The sequence below is a fragment of the Plasmodium inui genome (genome assembly GCF_000524495.1).
Source record: "Plasmodium inui San Antonio 1 unplaced genomic scaffold supercont1.17, whole genome shotgun sequence".
Lineage (NCBI taxonomy): Eukaryota > Apicomplexa > Aconoidasida > Haemosporida > Plasmodiidae > Plasmodium > Plasmodium inui.
Window position 1 is genome coordinate 161,798 of NW_008481851.1, and position 21,844 is coordinate 183,641.

The window sequence follows — 21,844 nt, forward strand, 5'->3', positions numbered from 1 at the left end:
AAAAAAACAAAAAAACAGAAAAAAAACAAAAAAACAGAAAAAAAACAAAAAAACAGAAAAAAAACAAATAACATCCAAACGCTCACGTATCCATATATGCACATATTTTTACGTCCGCAAGTTGGCGCCGAATAACAAATACTCTTTACCAAATTAACTGCCGACGCGTCGTAACTGCGCTTCGGAAAACTTGTGCGAACATTTACTGAAGCGTGCTCCTCAGCAACATTCTCGCTACCATTTGTTGCGCGCTCAACTTCGAGGGGGAAACATTCACCAACAAACGCAGTTAAAAATGAAATATATATTTATATGCACCTTACACACACGTGTATTTGCCCCTTCCTCGTATAAATGAATTTCTTTCTTTTATCAAAAAGGGGTTATTATTATGTTAGGAAATAAAATTCGGTGGACCAGGAACACATAGCAGTCTGTTTGTACCATCCGCATCTTCTAGTTGCCATTTCATTATTGATAAACAGATCGCTGTTTATGAAGTTGTTCACCTTTGTCCACATGGTAACGATGTCCCCCTATTGGGATTTTATTTTGGATTTTTCTTTTTTCTTTAAAAGACTAAGGGAAAAAAAAGGGTGACTAACACATTTGGGAAGAATGGTGCATAGCCACGTATGGATAAATCACAGTAAATGTGAAAAAAAAAAAAAAAAAAGAATAAACTCAGCCATACACATTAGCATGTCCATTCGCAACTTTTACTGAGTTAAATCATCCTATTTTTTCATTTCGCTGTGTAATCACATCTTCTTATGTAAAAATGGAAACAACGGAATGGAACACTCTGTAGCGCTGGTTTATCTCGCTGCTCCTTTTTTAGGTTAGCAGAAAATAATTCACAATTGAGGTGAATGGTAAATTGTGTGCACATGCATTATTAATGCCGTATCATATATACCAGCTCTAGAGATAACTTTTTTTTTTCTTTTTTGAGGAGGTTCACTTGTGCTACACTTTCTGATATACTTACAACACATATCCTACATTTTTGTTCACTGTGTATGTAGGCCTCTTTGCCATATATGAAATGAACTTTTTCTGTTTGCCGAACTGGGTGGGATGACACCGTAACAAACGAAGAAAAACAAAAAAGGGACAGCCCACCACAGGGGCTATTCTCATAACCCCTATCTATATTTTAGAGCAACGTTTTATTTATTTTTATTTTGGTGTGTTTTTTTTTTCTGTCTTTTTCCCCTTCTCTCTTTCTTCCTTTCTTTCTCTTTCTCCCTCTCTTTTATATGGGAAGAAGGCATTCCCTTATTCGTTTAGCTTCGCTCTTCTTAGGTTAGCTTAACTTTTTCCGTTTGCTCTTTCTTTTTTTTTCTTTTTGCAAACTGAGTTGCAATAAATGGGTGTTCGTTTTTTAGCCCTGCTCCAAGGAAAAACTTAGGGGTGCGAAAGAGAGGAACAACATTCGATTCTGTCATGAATCAATTATTTCGTGATGGCAAAAGTGGAAAAAAGAAGAAACAGTGTTTTGTGCCGCTAAGGATGTGCCACACAATTTGACGCTTACGCAATGCCCTAGCAGACTAGCATGCCCAGAATTTCTTCCTGCCTTGTATTTTCGCAGTACACATTTTAAGTGCATTCGGGCGTATATTTACTTGTGCGTAGATACGTAATACACATAGGGTGTGCGCATAGGGATATATGTTTGCATACGAAGTGGATTCTATGTGCATGAATACGGGCGTAAGGGAGCATCAACTGTGTACGAAGCTCCTTTTCTCCTATGCACTTTTTCCATTTCGCCGTTTCGCCATTTCGTCATTTGACTATTTTATTTTTTGGAAAAAACATAACTTTTCTTTTTCATGGCCTTCAATCCTCCATCTCCTGAAGCACACAATGAGAAAAAAATAAAGAAAGCCAACATTTGTTACCACACAACGTATATTCCACATTGGAAAAGAAAAAAAAAAGAGAATTATATATGGAGTGCAGAATTTTTTTTATTTTTACATAATTACGCTTATGTCCCTGTTCATGAGTAATTGTTCATAACTATTCCCAACCTTTTCGCAATTGTTCCCCTTTTTGGTTATTTCAAACTGTTCCTTTTTTTTTTTTCTACATATGTATGGCAAATAAGCATACTTAAGCGAGCCCACGCAAAAATGGTTAGTTCGCATGCTACGAAAATTATATCCTATTGCGCCGGTGTATTGTTGTGCCTTTCCAAAGGAAACCACTATAGAGGGTAGGAAACTGACGAAAGCGCGTAGTAGCTACGCGTAACGAACTATTGGACGAGTAAGAAAAAAAAGCAAACAAATTAACGATTGCACCTTAAGGGATTACCCCTCAATTTTTGCGGAAAGCTTGTTATGTATTTAAATTTTTGAATAGCAAAAATTTCTGCATACATTTTTTGGTAATATTTTTTTAAATTAAAAAGGAAAAACCATGTGAAAGGGAATACCTTTGTCCGTTTCCGTTGCGCTGGCTTGACCCTTTCTGAAAATCTTCCTCACCATTTGGAACGTTGCTGTTCAGAAGTGAATCACGTACATTTGCAAACGCGCTAAAGGGCGGCCTGTCCAGGCGACTTTCCAGCGCGAGATCGGACCACTTGGTGGAATTTGGCTAAAATGGGTTAAATTGGGCTAAAATTTGGCGATACTCTGCGAGATTTCCCTCCTGCGTTAACCGCACCCCCCTCTTCCCATTCGCGAATATGTTTGATTGAGAGAACGAAAGGGACAACAGGGGAAACAAAGAAAATAGAGAAAAAAGGGGAGAGACGATCGCCACGCATAGCGGTAATATAGTTACATATAGCGACGTGTAGTGAGGGGAGCATAGTCTACGGCACCACGCCGGAGTAGCCGCACTGCCGCTAACCCACGACAAATGGGAAAGACATATGGGGGGCGAAGCTGCACGCCTTGGAAAAACGTAAAAACGTTAAAGAACTGCCACGCCGATTTGTTATTTTGTCACGACTTGACCGGAGGCATCCAGCACAAATTCGTTTTCTTCGCACTGAACTTGCTATGTGTGAGTAAGAAATACGAACTGGTGTTTATAACGTACGGTCAGTATATCTATGTGTACGAATTGAAAAGCTTTCTGGAAAAAAACATAAACATTGGGGTGGACGTGAGCCCTAACCCTAACGTTGTTATTGGGCATAGGAATGAAAAGGGCAGAGACAACGTTATTGGCAATTTCTACAAACAGGAAATAAGTCAGAATGACAGCAGCTTTAAAAACATAAATAAAATAAAGTACGTCTACGATGAAGTGAAAAATGATTTGAAATTGAAAGCGATGAACATCCCAGCACCGACTCTTATCCTGTCCCCACACGTGTATTCTAAAGGGTACGTAAATATCAAATGCGAAGAAAGAGACAACTCAGACAAGTGCATTCTAATATCTGTGGGATGGTCCGAAGATACCAGTGTTTATTATGTAGAGAAAATCGTCGAATGTATTAACATAAAGAAGAAATTAAAACATATTTTAGAGAAAAAGTTGTTCGATTTGAAGAGGTATGAAGAAAATGAGACGAAGGAGGCCATATATTTTGACGATACACATTCTCCATGTGGCGACTCAGTTTTTCCAGCCTCCTTCACGGACTCCTATCGCCTCTTAAATAAATTAAAAATTGATGAAAATGATTTTATTCTAAGTTTAATACACAATAATCAGTATGCAAATGGATACTCCAAACAACTCCTAGAAATGTTTGAATTGTCCAAATGCATCAACAATTTTGATCATATAAAAAATAAGGCCAAACAGAGGAGAAGCGCCCGTCTGTACAGAATGCGTTTGCAAAATGAGAGAAAAGTGAACAGAAGAGAAAAGCGCCTTAACGATCGGGCGATCAATAAGTACATAACTGCTAAGCTAAAGAATCCCCTCTTAAAAACGAAGAAAATGAACGTCCGCAAGAAGGGGTTCTATAAAAGATGTCTCTTGGGAAGGGAGTCCCTCGGAAGGGTATCAGGAGCAAGGGTAGGAGGAGAAGGTAAGGGGCGCACTGGCAGCGCCCTAACTGTGTACAAAAAAAACGCACTCAAATTCAAGAAGGGGCCGTACAGAATGAAATGCAGCTGCATATTGAGGTGTCCAAGGGACGACCCCATGGGAGATCCGAAGAGCGATAGTGAACCTAATCCAAAGACACGCAGTAACATTAATGGGAGAAGGAAAAAATTTAAAATTAGCGAAATTTATAGCAGCCTTGAGAGCGCGGAGGAGGACGCGTACGATACGGACGACGGAAGGGAAGATGGATCGCTGCACCGGAATGATAGCCCCCGGATGAGGAAAAAAAAATCGGGAAAAAACTTTAAAAAAAATCATCAGGTTAATTATTTACTAGGCGATGATGCGGAAGAAATTGAAGAACTCAACTTTTATAAAAAAATGAGGAACAATGTGTACTTGGGTTACAACCAAAGAAATGACCACATGGGACTGAATGACCAAAATGAATATATTAACGCGATTAGAGACGAGAGTGAATTTGTGAATACGTATATGAAATCATCCAGTGATGAGGAGTGCATAGCACACTTGTCGTCCAAACTGAGACGGACCAATTGTAGCAGGAAAGGAAGCGGCCAGAAGTTTTACCGTCATGGTGATTTGCGCATGAAACTGAGAAGGGGCCTCCATATGGCCCAGCTGATGGCGCAAAGGAAAATCAAGCGGGTGGCAAAAAATAAGAAAAGGGTAAGAGATCACGATAACACCGATACGCGCAGTTGCAGAAACAGGGGAAGATGTGAAGGGGATGCGCGAGGGAGGTTCTCGCCAAATGGGTGTCACGGAAAGAGAGCCAAAATAGGTTTTAAAGAAAAAAAAAAAAAAAAAAAATATCATGGAGATGCGAAAAAAACGCAGATAGAGCAATTAAGGAGGAACATCAAAAACTATAATTTGCGTGTAGAGCGATTAAATATACTGAAGAAGGAAAGAAAGAAATTTGTAAACTTCTGCAAATTGTACATAACACATGTGCATTACGAAGAATACAGCAATAAGTTAGAGAAATTCCTGGACCCAAGTGTCGATATCAAGTACAATAAAATTTGGAAGCAGTTCAATATCTTCAGCTTTAATCTCTTTAATGTAGATTACAATGACAAAATTTTGAAGTCCTCACATATATACGTGCAACCAGACATCGTTTTTAACAACAAAACTTATATTAAGTCGGACACGTCCACGTGGGCCATTTCGTTTAACTTTACGAAAAATTTACTAGCCATTGGGTCGAACACGCACAATATAAACATTTACAATTTGAACAACTTTTACTATTTTAGGAGGAGGTACGATTATGATGATGCTCTTAACTTTTTTAAGAATGCATTTGTGCACAGGAAGGTTAAGGTAAATCGCTTGTTCCTCAACGATGACAAGGACCCATTTTATTTCGATAACAATGATGGGGAAGACCATTTGGGGGCAAACAGAAAAAGTAGGAAAAGGAAAAAGGAAAGGGAAAAGAAAAGGAAAAGAAACAAGGAAAGGGATAAAACGGAAGACAAAGCGAAGATAAGGGAAAACAAAGAAAAAAAAGCTCTTTTCCCGCCTCACCACCACAGTAGTGAGAAAATTTACGATCATGTCATTTATTTGGATCATTATGAGGAGAGCCAAAAATCGTCCACCTCGGTCAGCACCAGTGACCAGATAAACAGAAAGGGGGAAGAGCACTATCAGCCAAATGGTTGCCCCTCAGCAAAAGTGAAGAAGAAGCAGAAAAAGAAGGAAAAAGAAAAAATAAACGACTCAGTAATTTTTCGTAATGAATATATTGTCCATAGGGGACGCACCAGCAGTGGAATGCTCTGGTCAGACCTCGCTTGGGAGGAAGAAGTAGGAAAAAAAGGAGGCAGCATAACGAACGGAGAAGAGAAACCCATTCGTTTCTATGCCAGTGACAGTGCCCCCTTTGATCAATGGAAAGACGATTCCGTGCTGGATTTGCAGTATGGTGAAGACACCAGTACATGTGTCGCAGATAAAGTGAGGAGGAATAACAGTAGCCCAGGTGAACAGAACGAAGCTGATCTAAATATGGCACCCACCCCCCAAGCGAAGGACTCCATGAGAGGCATCTTTCCAATGAAGAACAAGAGTTACGTCACGAAGATTAGCGTGCAAGATCATTTTAAGGGGGCCAATTTGCACAAAGCAGTTTCGTCCATTTTGTACAGAAGGAGCTACATTCCGATGGACTTGGTCCAGTTTTTCCTCAACAGAAAGGAGAATCTAAAAAAAATGCTTCTGACCATATCGTACAATTTCCCAAGTGATGCAATCATTTTGTTTTTAAAGCAATCTTCCATCGGGGCGGAGATCTATCACATGAAGTGGAACATTCACTACAACCTTGCGTCCACGGTTCATAAGATGAAGAAATTATATGCCAAAAGATTTGGCTCCAAGTACTACCTTAATTTGAAGCTCTTTCATCCCAAAATGGTGATAGTCAACAACAATAAGTATTTGAAAAACTGGTATATCAAATTTCTGCGCAGGAATGTGCTCCTGTTCGGCGTGAGCGGAGCTGAAATATTCAGCAAAATAGCGAAGAAAAGGAATAAACGTAGAACCAACTGGGCTATGGGTGCCCACGGGGAGAAACGACAAAATTATTTGGACATTCTCAAGGGTGATGAAGTGGGGGAAAGGCACCCAGATGGGGAGCCGTCAGATGGAGAGATCCAAGCTGAAGAGCGATCACTTGAAGGACCGCCCACTCAGCACATCCAGAGCGAAGACATCGAAGCGGCTAAGGATGCTTCCGGAGCGGAAACTACAATCAGCGAGAATGAGCTCGGGGTGCACAACGTCATCTACAGAAAGGTCAAACGTTACAACATGTCAAAGGTAGAAAGGATCTATGTGCTGTGCAATTCACCCAGCGCCTTCCAACAAGGCGTAAATGGTAGACTTCGCGACACAAACGTTGATCATCATGAGCATAAAATAATAAAATGCCACAGGCACCTGTACAGCTACAAAAGGGCCAATAATGTTTTAGAACATATTAGCAGAAGATTCAGAAAGTTCATCAAAGAGAGACACAATTTTAGCTTTTCCTATACCAAGCGGCTGTTTTCAAATGAGCATTCCATCTTCGTGGTTCTAGATAAAAGGAGAAACAAAGGGGAACTGCACTGTTATGACCGCGTTGAGGGGAAATATGTGGATGAATTAAAAATAGTCGTGAAGAGCATCCAGAGACACTCGACACCGGGGTTGTTTCTAAACGCCCAGGGGGGAACTAGCATGGGTGCAGCAGTGGAACAAGCGAGCGCAACGGTTAAAGCGAATAGAGCAGCCGAATCCGCCAAATCGGACAAATGCGCCAAATCTTTCAACGGAGAGGAAAACCCGACGAACGAACAACCCACAGTGAAGGAAGAGGCGAACTTTGATTTTTACAGCAAAAAAATACTAGTAGTTTGTGAGCTGAAGGACCACAATAATAACACGCTGGACATTGTGCACCTGACGAACGACCCGAGCGAAAGCGGCCAGCATTTTTTGCAGGAGGGAAAACCCGGACCGGCAAGAGAAAATCGCAGTAATTATTACTCCCTTCGATTTGATGAAGGCGGTGCAGTGAATGGAAAGAAGCGGAGAATGCAAAGAAGAGGCCATCCCAGGGATAGTAGCGATGGAAGTAGCGGAAGCGGTAGTGGAGGAAGGAGCGGCCTCCCCTTCAGCAATGCAGAAAAGACAGAAACGAAGAAAGCGAAGAGAACAAAAAAAAAAAAAAAAAAAAAAAAAAAAAAAAAAAAAAAAAAAAAAAGAAAAAAAAAAAAAAAAAAAAAAAAAAAAAAAAAAGATGCTTAAGAAGCATTATGGCAGGTAAAGCCCACATGGATGGAATTGTAAATTACACCGTTGAGATGGAAATGAATAATCTATATAGAAACAACCGCCCCAAGTGGGATAAGAAGGACGAGATGAAGGTGAAAAGTGTCATGAATAATTTGCTACTAAATTTGGAAGCCGAATCAGGTTCGAACTCATCCGAGTCATCTAACATATCGGAAGGTAGCATGCACAGTAGAGGTAGAGGAATAAATTTCCATGCATATATAAATAACGACACAACTAGCCAAAGTACAAACAATTTTAACCGGTTCATAAACGAAGATTTGTTGTCAACAGCTCGCAGTCGACTCCTAGGGAATGGATACAATTCAGATGTTTCAAATAATGGTCTCCTTGTTCGCGCATTACACAATTATAGGATGGTGAGGAATAATTTTTTGCACAACATGAGGAATAGCATACGAAATAATCGACCTAATCGTCCCACTCGATCAAATCGACATAGCGCTAGGAATGTACCAAACGTGAGACATGACTTCATGAATGAAAGCACGCAGAGAGTTCTAAATAACATGGTGAATGCTACGCAGAATATATTGAACATTAACAACAGGATTGGGAATATAAGCCGTAGACCTTCCCCCATTAGAGGAAGGGGAGGTTATTACACCTCTAGGACAGCCCAACAAGAGGCCTCTAACTTGCGCTACAATGAGCACTTCCTCGATTTAGACGAACCAGCTATAGGCGATCCAGGCGCCTTCCTAGCACCCCCAAATGAGGATAGCGAATATGGGGAAACAGCACCCGATTTGGAAGATTCACAATTGGATAACGAAACATCCTGGGGAAGTATGGATTCTCCAAGAGTGGACATAGGCGAAACAAGAATAGAAGGAAGGGAAACACCAGTTAACTCGTACGCAAGTGTAATAATTAGAAACCTGTTGGCATCCAACCCAGATAGAATTGAAGCGACTCAGGATGGCTGGAGGTTCAGAATAAACGCAAGCAATCTTGATAATATATATTTCGTATCTACAGCAAGTGCAAGCGCAAATGAAGATGCGAATGCAAATAATAGCACTTCCGCTGTATATAATAACGCGGATGGTAGACACTCCTCCAATTCGAGGGATGTCCGACAAGGAAATGAACCCCATTTCCTCAATATGCTATACAATAACATTTTGAATGTAAGAGAGCTGAACAGGAACAGCTCTTCCTCAGTGGACCCCAACATGGGTAACTGGACTTCAAACGTAACGAATAATTTGCAGAATGACATTCGCAATTTAAATCAAGAATATAATTCCAGGGGAAATTTGCAAAGCACTTTTTTTAATCAATTAGATTCCTTTACCGGGAAAATATCCCCCATGACTTTGGACCTAATCAACACCATAAAATCGGGAAGTGTAAAAGTGAAGGGAAAGCAAGGAACTCTGCAGTGTAAGCGTTTTAGAGAAATTCCTCTCAGAATGAAATATGCTTCCATGGATCAGAAATATGATGCAACTGTTCGGTACGTATATACACTTCCCAAAAGTGCTGATGAAATAATGTTGACTCATGGTCCCAAGTCTGATTCTTTTTTCGACTTTGTTATTGTCTGTGAAGGTGTGTGGGAGAAGAACGAGAGAGTGGAGCGCGGGATCCCTGCGCGCGGGACACCTGAAGAGGGGCGAAGGGAGGCGTGCTCCATTGATGGTTCGCAGAAAGTGGCTATTAAAGTGGGGGGCGCAGTGGGAGCAGCGGAATCAGTGGTAGCATTGGGATCAGATCCAGTGCATGAGGTGTTAGAGGAAGAAGAAGCGGACGAAGAGACGGATGAAATGACGGAAGAGGATCAAGAAGCGGGAGAAGCGGACGAATCAGCCGAGGGAATCACCGAAGAATCTAGGGGTGATGTGGCGAATGGCCAAATAGACCATCACAACAACGCGGAGGATGCCGCAATTGAAGAGCCCCTAGGAGAAAATCGCAGCGGTAGTAGTCCACACACGAATAAGCCTTCACAATGGTCGATTCTGAAAGATAGTTTGAGCAAAGATAGCGTTACGGGCGATGTTCATCCCGATGGTATGGCAATCGATTGCGCTCAGAGAGACACGCCGGGGAGGGAAGCAGAAGAAGATTCCAAAAAAGTGTCCGACAGCAGCGATGACGACGTAACAGATTTGAAGCCAAATCTGAGTTCCGCGTCCACATTAGATTTGGAAGACTCATCGTACGAGTCATATTATTCCTCGTCCAGCCACACCACCAGCGATTTTAGCAACATCTCGGAATGCCTTGTGGATGAATGTTCCGAATGCGAAAATGCAGACCTGTGCTTTGAGGGAAGCAACATAATCAATTTCAACTCAGCTTATCGATTCTTGAAGTATGAGGGCGCCAAGCTGTACATAAACAATTGCAGCGTCAGCATAAAGGGGAATAGGGAAGATGGACTCTCCAAATATTATTTAAAGCGGAAGGTTGGCAATCTAACGAAGCAGAGCAGTTACCAGGGCGGTTATCAAAACAGCTACCAGGACCATAACAGACACAATGAGCGCACGAAAATTGTTGCCCTCGACATCAACGATTTTCAAAATAGTTCGGCGCAGCTGAGCAGGAAGAAAGGGCCAGTATGGGATGAAGGGGAGTACGCACCGTTGTGGATGACGAATTGGGAAAAACACACGCCGCCCCACAGGAAGGAAAAATCATGTAAAGACAAAATTATCATTACATCTAAGTGGTTACATAAAGTTCTGCTGCAACAAAATTGCTACCTTAATGAGGAGAAGAGGAAAAAGTTGGAGATGGTTTTGAGGGGAAAGAAAACGATGGAGGATGAAAAGAAGAGGGGAGAAAAGGATGACACGCCTGACGAAACAAACAAAGGGACACAGAAAAGAAAAAAAAAAAAGCACATCCAGAAGGATAAACCCATTAAAGAACAAATCGAATATTTGAATGTACTGAGAAGAGGCCAAAAAACCGAATCAGACAAAAATCGTGCAGTTCAGAAGGATCGCTTCTTTAACACATTTTTAAGGTATTATTATTCCACTATCGAGGAAGGCAAAGGCGAGGAAAAAAAAAAAAAAAAAAACAACCACACAGGGGATGGCAGCCAAATGAAGAAGAAATATTATGACCATAATGTCAGCGCACTTGTACAATACAGAACAGAACAAGTAAGAAACAGTCTTTACAATGATAAAAATGCTAATTATATCTTCAAAAATTTGCCTAACAATGTGATTACGAGAAAATTCTGCAATCACGTAAGAATGACTTCTTCCTATGAAGAATCAAATCGAATGAACGAAGTTCTCTGGACCTTTTCAAATGTGACATTCTATTCAGCGGACTGGTATGACATTATGTATAAATTATTTTTCGAATTGTCCTCCAGATTTTACGAAATTATTATAAAGCACCACAAACATAATATCCCCTGCGTGAAATTTTCACCAGACGACAACTTCCTTTTGTCCTGCTCGGTGGACAGATCCCTGGTTCTTTGGAATCCGTTCAATGTGAAGAATTATGACTTGGATAGAAACTACAATATATATGACCATGTGTTTCCTCCGAGGAAGGATAGGAAAAGCAGGGAGAGGCATCGAAACATGAGCATGGTGTGCGAGAACGTCAGGAGAAAGTCGAAAACGAAGAACAGTTATAACCGCATGTCACATAGCCTGTTGGCCAACGCAACAGTCGAAATAAAGTATGGAGGGAAAAGAAGTGTCTTCGAAAAAGTATTTCATGAAAGCAAAATGTACAAAGCGATCAGGGAAAAGGAACTATTATCAAACAGGAAAAAAAATAACATTCTCTGCAAACAGGAAATGAAACATATGGGCTGGAGCTGTGACTTCCTTTTGAAGAAGAATATTTCCAAATGTGATATTTTTACGGACCTATTTTACAAAGAAGATTTTTTCGTGGGACAGAGACCTAGTTTTAACTATTGTCTTTATTTCCCATCTGGGAACCTACTTATGGATAATTTCTGCCCCCTTTTACAGAAGTATTCTTTTTTCCAATTATTTAGTTGTTCCTTTTTAAGTGCGAAGGGGAACACAGAAGAAGGGGGCAATTTACACCCCCTCCGCTCTTACCTGTACAAAAGGAATATGAAAAGAACGGAATATGTCCAACCGAATAACGTCCAAACCATTTTCCAAATGATGACCAACAAGAATTTTAAAAGAACGTCTTTCTCCAGGAAAAAGATTAAGCAAATATATTCCACCATGAAATATGTTTGTAAGAATTTGCTAAAATCGTACCTCGTTGTTTATCCTTTGGAGTATGAGGAGAGAACACGCGACCTGGAAAGTGTCAAATTGACAAGGCAGCATTTAACACGGGATGTGTGTGTTTTGACAGACCATGAATACGGATATTATACCTGCATGCTCAGCTCCACGTGGAATGACGAAAGTGGGACGCCAGGGTGGAAGGAGGATTTCTATATTAAGCTATCCCGTACAGGGCGACAGAAGACAAAGAAAAAATCTTACACTCTCAGTCCGAACAGAAGAAATAATATAAAACAGAGAGTAAAATCTTCGCTCTTTGCACCTCAATCGAACAACCAATCGGATGGCAGCTGGGAAACGGACGAACATTCATCCTCGTCCTGCCAAGAATCGGACAAAAACAACTGGGAGTGCGGAAACGCACGTGATTACGATGTGGAGGAGGAAAGCGACGACGACAGAGATGATGATGGTGATGACCATAAGGATGAGGACGAGCTCGATGCAGATTACCAAAAAAGGAAAAAACTTGAAAAATCCTTGTTCTATAAATACATACGTGGCATAAGGAACGATTTTAGCTTCCACTTTTTATCGGAGAAAAGAAAAAGCTGTGAAGATAATCCAAAGAAGTGGATCCCACTTTTTGAAAAGCTAATTCATCAGTATGCAGATTTGAAATTCTGCAAAAGTATGTATCAACACGTCAAATTTAAGGTGCTATCTGACTGCATCTCCAAATTCGAGGCGTCCAAGCCTAAGCTATATTTCAACTTCCACATCACGGCAAATTATCAAGAGTCGAAAATTCTTAGGGAACTTTTGCAGAACTACGCCGTGTACTTCGGATCCATGGGCGGAGCAAGGAGAACCAGTGACGAAATGAATCAACATTTCCAGTCGTACTTAGCGCTAATCAGGACCGAGGGAACGCTACGCAGGGGCACCGGGAAGAAGCAGGATGAGCCCGAGGAGGCTTCCCCCGAAATGCACCCCAAAAGTGTCGGATATACAATTATACTGAAAAACAACGTTTCGAATTTCCACAATGTGATAAATAACATAGTGAACCTTTCGCATAGCAACAGGATTATCAACCATCATAAGTACTTTCGTGAAAATAATATGTACAACGGGCATCGGGAGGGTGCCACTGTGAGTGGAGTGGGTGCCTTCCACAAGGAGCACACAGGAGAGGTGGGAATGGCGGATCATACGGAGAAACGCAACGAACAGACGAAGTATGACGCGAAGCGTGACTCGAAGAAACACTCGAAGGAGGACCCGAAGAAGAACTCAAAAAAAGACCCGAAGAAAGACCCGAAGGAACACCCAAAGGAAAACCCGAAGAAACACCCGAAGAAAGACCCCAAGAAAGACCCCAAGAAGGACCCGAAGAAGGACCCGAAGAAGGACCCGAAGGAACACCCAAAGGAAAACCCGAAGAAACACCCGAAGAAAGACTCAAAGAAAAGCCTCCTTGAAAATTTTTTCGACCATTTAGAAAATGACAGCACCGATTTCTGCTCCTCTGATTCGCTCAACTCCGATGCAAATTCTGGAAAAGGGAAAAGACGGAAAATGAGCCAACTTAAAATGAAGAGAAATGCACGAGGCGATGATAGAAATGGTTCCGCGCCGAGGAAGAAGGACCTGGAGGAGGTCCTCAGGAGGGAAGACAGAGCGTACAACATATGCTTCCTGCACTCAAGAAATGACAACTATAAGATTAAATATTTTGAAAATATAAATGTTTTGCAGAATATGTACAGATACTGTGGGAGGGGGTTACTCGTGGTGAACGTAAAGTACGTGACGGGTGAGGACCCGGAGGAGGCAAACTGCAGCGGGGGAAGGAGTCCAATGGAAGTTGACCCAAAAAAACGCGGAAGCGTCATATTCCAGACGGACATACACATTTGCAGTGAGAAGAAGCCAAAAAAGAGGAACAAAAACGAACTCGAAAAACAAGTACATTGGAGGAAGGCAAAAACAATCATTTTTATCATACGAGTGAATTTACATGAGCTGAGAAATTACCAAATGAGGAAAATAATTTTCGAAGAAAAATATGTTAAGAGTACATTTTACATTAACCTCAAGGTGGTGAAAATATTTTACCATATAGCTTTAAAAAATTGTAAATTATTACACAAATCGGAAAATGAGGGACATGATAAAAAAGCGAATGCAGCGATAAAAAGGATTTTGAGATCATTTTTTGCCAAGGACAGGTGTTCCTTCCTTGTGTACTTGACAAAAAACCTATTTAAGAGAAAAAAAAAATATCCTTTAACACCAACCCGTATATGCAAATACATTTTGTGGATAAGAAATATCATTTGGGACACTCATTTGTTTCACCATTATGAGAATCTTGATAGTGATTTGCCGCAAGTACAATCAGATCATCGTTGTGTGTACTCGTTGAATGGGGACCTTCCGGCTACAACAACTTGTTTCAAGTTCTATTTCCTCATGTTGCCAAAAGAAAAAAGAAACAGGCTTATGCTGAACATATCCATGTTAAGATTTCTGTACTCTCACTTGAGTAAGGGGTGGATGAAAAAGGGCATACATTTCACCTATGGTGAAAAGAGCGTAAGAAAGGAAAAAAAGAAAAAAAAACAAAAAAAAACCTGTGCTTGTGTGAAAAAACCCGAAGCAACGTTTGATTCAGTGGTTGATAGGGAAGAAAAAAAACAGCTCAGTAATTACATAGTAATATCTGCAGATAATTATAAACTATATTTGTCAAAAATTAAATTCACAAAGATTACCAAGAATTTTTTCACCACGAGATTTGTGCGCATAATGGAATTAAGCAAACCAGTCGAACCGAAATTGCCCGCCGCATACAAGTCGTCTCGCATTAATTTATTGAAAATAATATATGACAAGTCGTGTATTCTGCTGGCCAACCAGTACAGCAATCTTATTTTTGTCTACTTTGCGCACAAGTGTATTTACACAAATTCATACCTCCTCATCCCCTACTTCACTATTCCGCTGTATACGGAACGCATAGGAAGAGCCCTTATCCCGGTGAGAGAGAGAGAGAAAAAAAGGGGGAACATATAACGAGGGGGTCTACAAAGGCGGAGGGGTCATCGTTCCCTCCCCGCACGAGGATTGCATGTGATCTTCTTGCTTGCTCCGCATAATTTTCCCAAACGGGCAAATCCTTGAAAAGAAAACGCATTGTAACAGAAGTACACATTCCGCGCTGATTTTCACTTGGCGCGAACCACATTTTTGCTCCGATGAGCGCACAAGAGAACAATAAAAGGAGCGGCGTTTAGCGTGGTGCTGAAGTGCGCGACCTTCCGTTGTTCTTCCCCTCCCCGTGCGACCAGGGGAAGTTTATTCCTTTTACCCTTCCCTCCTCTTCGTTATATAGATATATATATAACATATATAATATATATGATATATATCATATATATATTTTTTTCCTCACCTTTTGCAGAATTTCAGCAAGGACGCCTGCATCGGAGACAAGAAACGCCTTGTGAACAACATAAATTACAACTTTCGAAAAATCTTGGCCGACAACTACGTGGATATGGACGAGGAGCGGAACTTTTTCATCGCGGGCTTAGATGTCATGTACATAAAAGGCAAAAAGAACAATTTCGAGTTAACCGTCTTCGCAATCTTGCTGAGTAACATTTTATTTTGTTACAAATTGAATTTCCAGTACTATTAATTTCTCTACTCTTTGTTCTTTTGTACACAACTCCGTGGACGATTAATTTTACTTTCCTGCCGAATCGCGCGCGACATGGTTTATTTCGCTGTTGCGATTTTCGCGACAGAATTTGTCCCCCTGTTTTTATTTTTCCGCCCAACTGAACCGGCGCCTTGTTGAAATGTCCAGTTAATCGTAATGACAACGTTAATGACAGTTTTTTTTTTTGTATTTTATTATTATTTTTTTTCCTTTTCCTATCCCCTTTGACACAGCTACAAAAATGAAATGTTTGCATGATGATGAGCATGCGAATGGGCCCTTGCCTCGCACTTGATTAGAGTTCACATATGTATTGTCTTTTTTTTTAACCGTTAAGTGACGCTTAAGTATGCTGTGCTAGCATATGACTAGCTAAAGTTGACCAAGAACTTTCCAAAGCAGTCATTATGATTTTTTTTATTTTTTCCCGTGGATGGTATTTACATAGTCGATGTTGTTGGGAAGTCCGTGCCATGGGGAGAGACATTTTTTCTCCTCCAAATTTACACATTTGTAGTTAACTGAAAAAAAAAAGGAAAATCTCTTGAGCGTTTAAGGGGTGATCTGCCCCCCTCCCATCCCCCTTCCAAGCGCTGCGCACACTGAGTGGCGTTCCCAATGTTGGCAAACGAACCTGACATACAGGCTACTGACGGGCGAATGTAAAATTTCTTCAAATGGCTCAAACAGAAAAAGTGTTCGTTGGTTTATTCTTAATTTACATTTTCAAAAACAGAAAACTTCGACCACGTGCAGTGTCGCGTTATTTACACATGCAAGTGGATGCCAAATGGTAAAAAGGAAGAAGTGTGGAGGGGGGATACATAATTGAAAGAATTGAGATGGCGGGGGAGGGTGCAAAAAAAAAGAAAAGAAAAAGCGTAACATAATAGAATAAAGCAAAGAAAAAAACATAGCAAAGAAAAGCAAAGCAGCGTGTGCGAAGTCGCTAAGCGCAAAAGACCCACGCTCGTTCAAACAAATTGTGGGGAATCCCTCCTATAAATGGTGACGCGGCGAAATGAGGAAAAGAAACATGCACTTCCCCATCCTACGATAACTCGTTCCCCCGTAGAAAGTACCACCTTCGAACTGTCCTCCGTTTTTTCCAAAATTCGCATACGTGGGTTGTCGTGCCACTTTGTCATAATACGCGTTATTAACATTTTCTGTCTTCAAAATGTGCACCACGGGTTCCATTATAATGCCCACACGTATGTATATCTATATACAGCATCGTGCACAAAAGTACAGGGGAAGGTTGGGAAAGGGAACACAGGAAATGTAAGCATCTTTATTACGTGATGATCTCTTTGTCACTTGGCAGGTTCAGCTTGGTCGTCATGATCAGGGGGGGTGGCACTATTTTCCCATTTGGCATGATAATCACCAACAAGGGGGATGCACACACACATATATGTATAAACATGTATATTTATTTATATGTATGTGTGTGCGACCTGCATATGCGCCAACCTACCGGTATAGACTCCCCGAACATAACTTATTTCCGTACTTGTCCAGACGCTCCTTTAGTTTCCCCTTGGATGCTAAAATGAAGGCCAGGAATATCGGGTTTGCCTTAAACGGACGAGATGTAAATTCGGGATGGAATTGCACGCCGACGTAAAAATTTAACTTCTTCATTTCACAGATCTCCATTCTGACACTGCCAACATCTTTTGCCACAAAACTTAGTCCAACGGATTCTAACAGTGGAACATATTTTGGATTTATTTCGAACCTATGTCTATGTCTTTCGAATATGTACGTCGCTTCATCATACGCTTTGTACGTGAGGGAATCTTTGTCAATCACTTGGGACTGCTTCACCCCTAATCGCATGGTGCCTCCCTTACTATCATCCCCTTTGAACTCGTTCATGGAGATGATAACATTGTTGTTATCTATCTCTTCTATACTTTTGTAGTAGTCCTGTATTCCTATTAATTTTATTTTCTCCTGTAATGCTGGGTCGGCTATTTTCTTCGGGATATCCTCGATGTACTTTTGGGTAGCTAAGAGGTCCGCGACGTCGGAGGGCTCTGCCCCCTGGTCACGCGGCGACGACATGTCGTAGTTCACCATATCGGTGTGGCCCTTCACGCAGTGTTCTTTTTCCCCGTTACCGATTTGGCCACTTGGACCATTGGGTCCACTCTGATCATTTTCGCCCCCTTCGCTGGGCTCCAACCCAATGCTGTTCGGAATTTCTTCATTCGTGGAGCACGCCGAGATTGCGTGCTTCTTCGATGCGAGAGAGTCACTATCGTTGTCGTCGTTGTAGGGAATGCTACTCTGCGCGACGTTTCTAGCACTGTGCAGATCAGAGCGAATATGTGGGGACTCCTTTTTCATTTCGAAGCAGACATCATCCGTGTGGGATCTTCCCTTGCGAAATTCCCTGGAACCACTGAACATATCACTTTTAGCCCCCTTGGTGAACTTGCTCGCTACCCCACAATAATCAGTTGCGGATTTGGTAAACTCCCGTTTCTTCTTGTTAATCATTTTATCATCCGATTTGTTGTGAATTTCAAGTACGTCTTCGAACTCTTCCGAGTTGGCATATTTATTTAGGTATTGCCTAGCGACGTCGATGACGGCTGTCTGCATGCCAAGGCAAATTCCCAAGTAAGGCACATTATGCAGTCTGCAAAACTTGGAGGAGAGATACTTTCCTTCAATACCTCTGGTTCCGAATCCGCCGGGGACTAGGATACCATCCACGGATCGGAGAATGTCCCATGCGCGCTCGTACTTCATTCTTCTTTTCTTATCGTAATCTTCATCCGAAGTTGTATCATCAACGAAGAGATGTTTCTGTGTGGTATTAACTTGCAAAAAAGTGTCGTAGGAATATTTTCTGGCTTTCCTCTTTAGATCGATATTTTTTTTTCTGCTCTTTTTTTTCAAAGACAAATGGCTACTGTTGATATATTTGATGATTAACTTGAATCCACATTCTATGCACGCATGGACGAGGGAAGAAATGATGGACAAATAAGTGTCATTCGAAGCTGTGTATTTTCCCACAATGCCAATGACGACACATTCGTTTGAAGATTCGTATCTATCTGATAGCTGTTTCCAGGTACTGAAGGAGTACGGACTTATCTGCAATTTGTTTTTCATCACAGTATGTTGCAAGTTGAGTTTTTTTAGAACATTGACAGAGAAATTCTGTTGTTCCAATATTAGGGGGACTTTATACACATTGGATGTGTCATGTAAAGATATGACATGCTCATTTTTCACTTGCGAGAAGAGAGAAATTTTTTGTATGGCTTCCTCCGTTAGGGGTTCTTCACATCTACAAAATATGAAGTCTGGTTTCAGTCCAGCTTCCCTCAATATTTTGACACTATGTTGTGTTGGTTTGGTTTTCTGTTCTCTCAGAATCCCTATAATTGGTACGTAGGATAAATGACATAGACAAACATCATCTGAATTTAAATTATTTATTAACTGTTGCAGTGCTTCCAAGTACACAGCCGATTCAATATCTCCAACGGTCCCACCTACTTCTATCATACAAATGCATGGGACCGTATTCGGTGTTGATGAAGCTCTAATGTTGTATTCTTTTTTCATTCTCTTTATATTGTCATCTATAACTCCTTTGATCCATTTCTGAATAGCATCCGTTACGTGTGGCACAACCTGAACCGTCTTCCCCAAATATTCTCCTTTCCTTTCTTTCTTTATAACTTCTTCGTACACCTTCCCCGAGGTTATATTATTTTTATATGACAATTTTATGTTTAGAAAGCGCTCGTAGTTTCCTAAATCTAAGTCTACTTCTCCGCCATCTTCCAGTACGTATACTTCCCCATGTTCATATGGAGACATCGTTCCCGCGTCGATATTTAAGTAGGGATCTATTTTTATCGTCGTCAGTAGAATATTTTTCGTTAACAATAATACGCCCATGCTGCTCATGGCTGTTCCTTTTCCCAGCCCGCTCATATTTCCCCCAGTCACAATGATATACTTTGTGATAGTATTTACATCTTCCGCTGAATCCATTTCAAAGGTTTTCAAAAAAGGGGGAAGAAATAGAGGCGAGTTGGGGTCGAGAATCCTCGGTATGAAAGCTCCTGCAGGAGAGTTCAAGTACGCAAGTTCAAAGGGGCCTATCTATTGGTGCTCCTACCCGTGGTTGCAAATATATACACCCACTTCTACACGTGTGTATATATGTGGAGTTAAAACTCCTTCTTTGCAGAGCCGCACGTAAACTTCCAAATGGTTGACTCTTCCTAGTCGTGCAATACATTCGCTGTTAGTATGAATACTTTCAAACTGAAGCTCTGCCACACGAAGGGAGAAGCAGCGCTTAGACTAGTGCCAAAGTGACCAATACAGCTACATAGATGCACGTACACTCATATATATGTTACTGCATACGCGAGAGTGGCATATGCATGTGCCGTGTATGCACCCCAGCGGAAGTGTCATGCATTTTGCAAATCCGGGGTTAATACACCATTAATATACAATAAAGCGGGCCACGTTAGCAATTCCTCGGCGAGAAAAGATAAAAATGACGGATCACACTACGATGATGCACGTGGTATCCAATCTAAATGTGAACTATAGGCTAGCAGATAGGAGATTGCGTCACTGCAGAATCTCCCTGAATGGGGGGAGGTGATTTTTCGCCCGAGTCGACAAACAGCTGCGCCGAAAGGACAACCTATACGGTTCTCATCCACTGGTTTTGAAGATGCCTCTCTCGCACGGCGAAGACGCAAGGGGTAAATGCAAAACGTATAAATTAAAAAATGATAACTCAAAAATGTAACTTCCCGGGGGACATTAAAAATGGGAATTTATGAGTGAAAGTTAAAAAGTGGGTTTTAAAAATAAAGGTGGATAACTCCAAACATGTTCATTCACGTGAAGAAGTGCCAGTCCATAAGGCATATGGGGCATACATACATATACGTATGTAATATGAAGGGCGTCCCTTTCTAGGCTTTTAAAAAAAAAAAAAAAAACACTGGCTAAGGCTCAAAATGCTAACATATTGCATGATCATATTACATAAACATTTTCGCACACAAACTACGCATCATCCGCTGCGTTCGAATAATTTTTTTTTTTTTTTTTTTTCCTTATTCAAAACTTAGCTTGGTATAAACATGCACGCATTTAATGACGTCATTTTTAAGAGCAGTTTTACGCGTATAATGCGAGTCGCAGTTCATGATATTCCAAATCATGGTGAAAAAGAAGAAAAAATAAATAAAAATTTAAGCAGATATTAGTAGGGTAAAAATTGGAATGAAGCGCGCAGGACGGTATGTGTTAAAACGAAGGGAGATATAATGATGATAGAATGACAGAATGATGAAATTTTTTAGCATATAAATGAAAAGTTCCGTGGCGTAGTATATATAGCTGCGTTTATATTAGGTTGGGTATATATTTTGACAGGGCTATGTAAAGGATGCGCAATCGTCCGTACTATGATGTATGTGAAACACAGAGAGGGGGGCGGCATACGGGTTGTTGTATGTTATGTTACGTTATGTTACATTACGTTGCGTATGCATTTAGTCGTATGGTATGTACTGTACATTACGCATAGGTACGTTGCTTTAGCAGCACTTTCATTTATTTCCGTTAAGAACTTAAACGACTGGAGGGAGTTGCCTCTGCTCAGGTTGATGCATGGGGGTTCTGTTTAGAGTATGTAATAAAATTATGCCAAAGAAATGAGCATTATCCTTCCATATGTTTATTAATTAATTGGCATATGCATCAAATCGCTCCACTCTGCTGTCAAATTGGATACATACAGCTAAAATGATTTTTAAAACAGTAAGGTTTACATTCTGCGTAACACTTTGACGTTAAAAAGGGATGGTAAACTCTTATTATCATTTTCCAAAAATTATGTAAAGTGTCCCAGGGAAGAGACTTATACCATTTGGTTAAATCCTTCTTCATTCATTCATTTTTTCTTTTGTTTTTTCTTTTTTTCTTTCTGTTT

General features: G+C 40.8%; 2 protein-coding genes across 2 annotated transcripts; one reads left to right on the plus strand and one right to left on the minus strand.

Annotated features, from left to right (window-relative positions):
• Positions 1 to 2,880: 2,880 nt before the first annotated feature.
• Positions 2,881 to 15,819, plus strand: C922_03766 (hypothetical protein; the record flags this gene model as incomplete). The annotated part of the gene is made up of 3 exons (XM_008819355.1): positions 2,881 to 7,699; positions 7,876 to 15,155; positions 15,580 to 15,819. 3 exons carry the CDS (start codon positions 2,881 to 2,883, stop codon positions 15,817 to 15,819), a joined length of 12,339 nt encoding a protein of 4,112 aa, XP_008817577.1.
• Positions 15,820 to 17,319: 1,500 nt separating this feature from the next.
• On the minus strand, positions 17,320 to 19,872 carry C922_03767 (CTP synthase; the record flags this gene model as incomplete). Its single annotated transcript, XM_008819356.1, has 1 exon — positions 17,320 to 19,872. One exon carries the CDS (start codon positions 19,870 to 19,872, stop codon positions 17,320 to 17,322), a length of 2,553 nt encoding a protein of 850 aa, XP_008817578.1.
• Between the last annotated feature and the right edge of the window lie 1,972 nt (positions 19,873 to 21,844).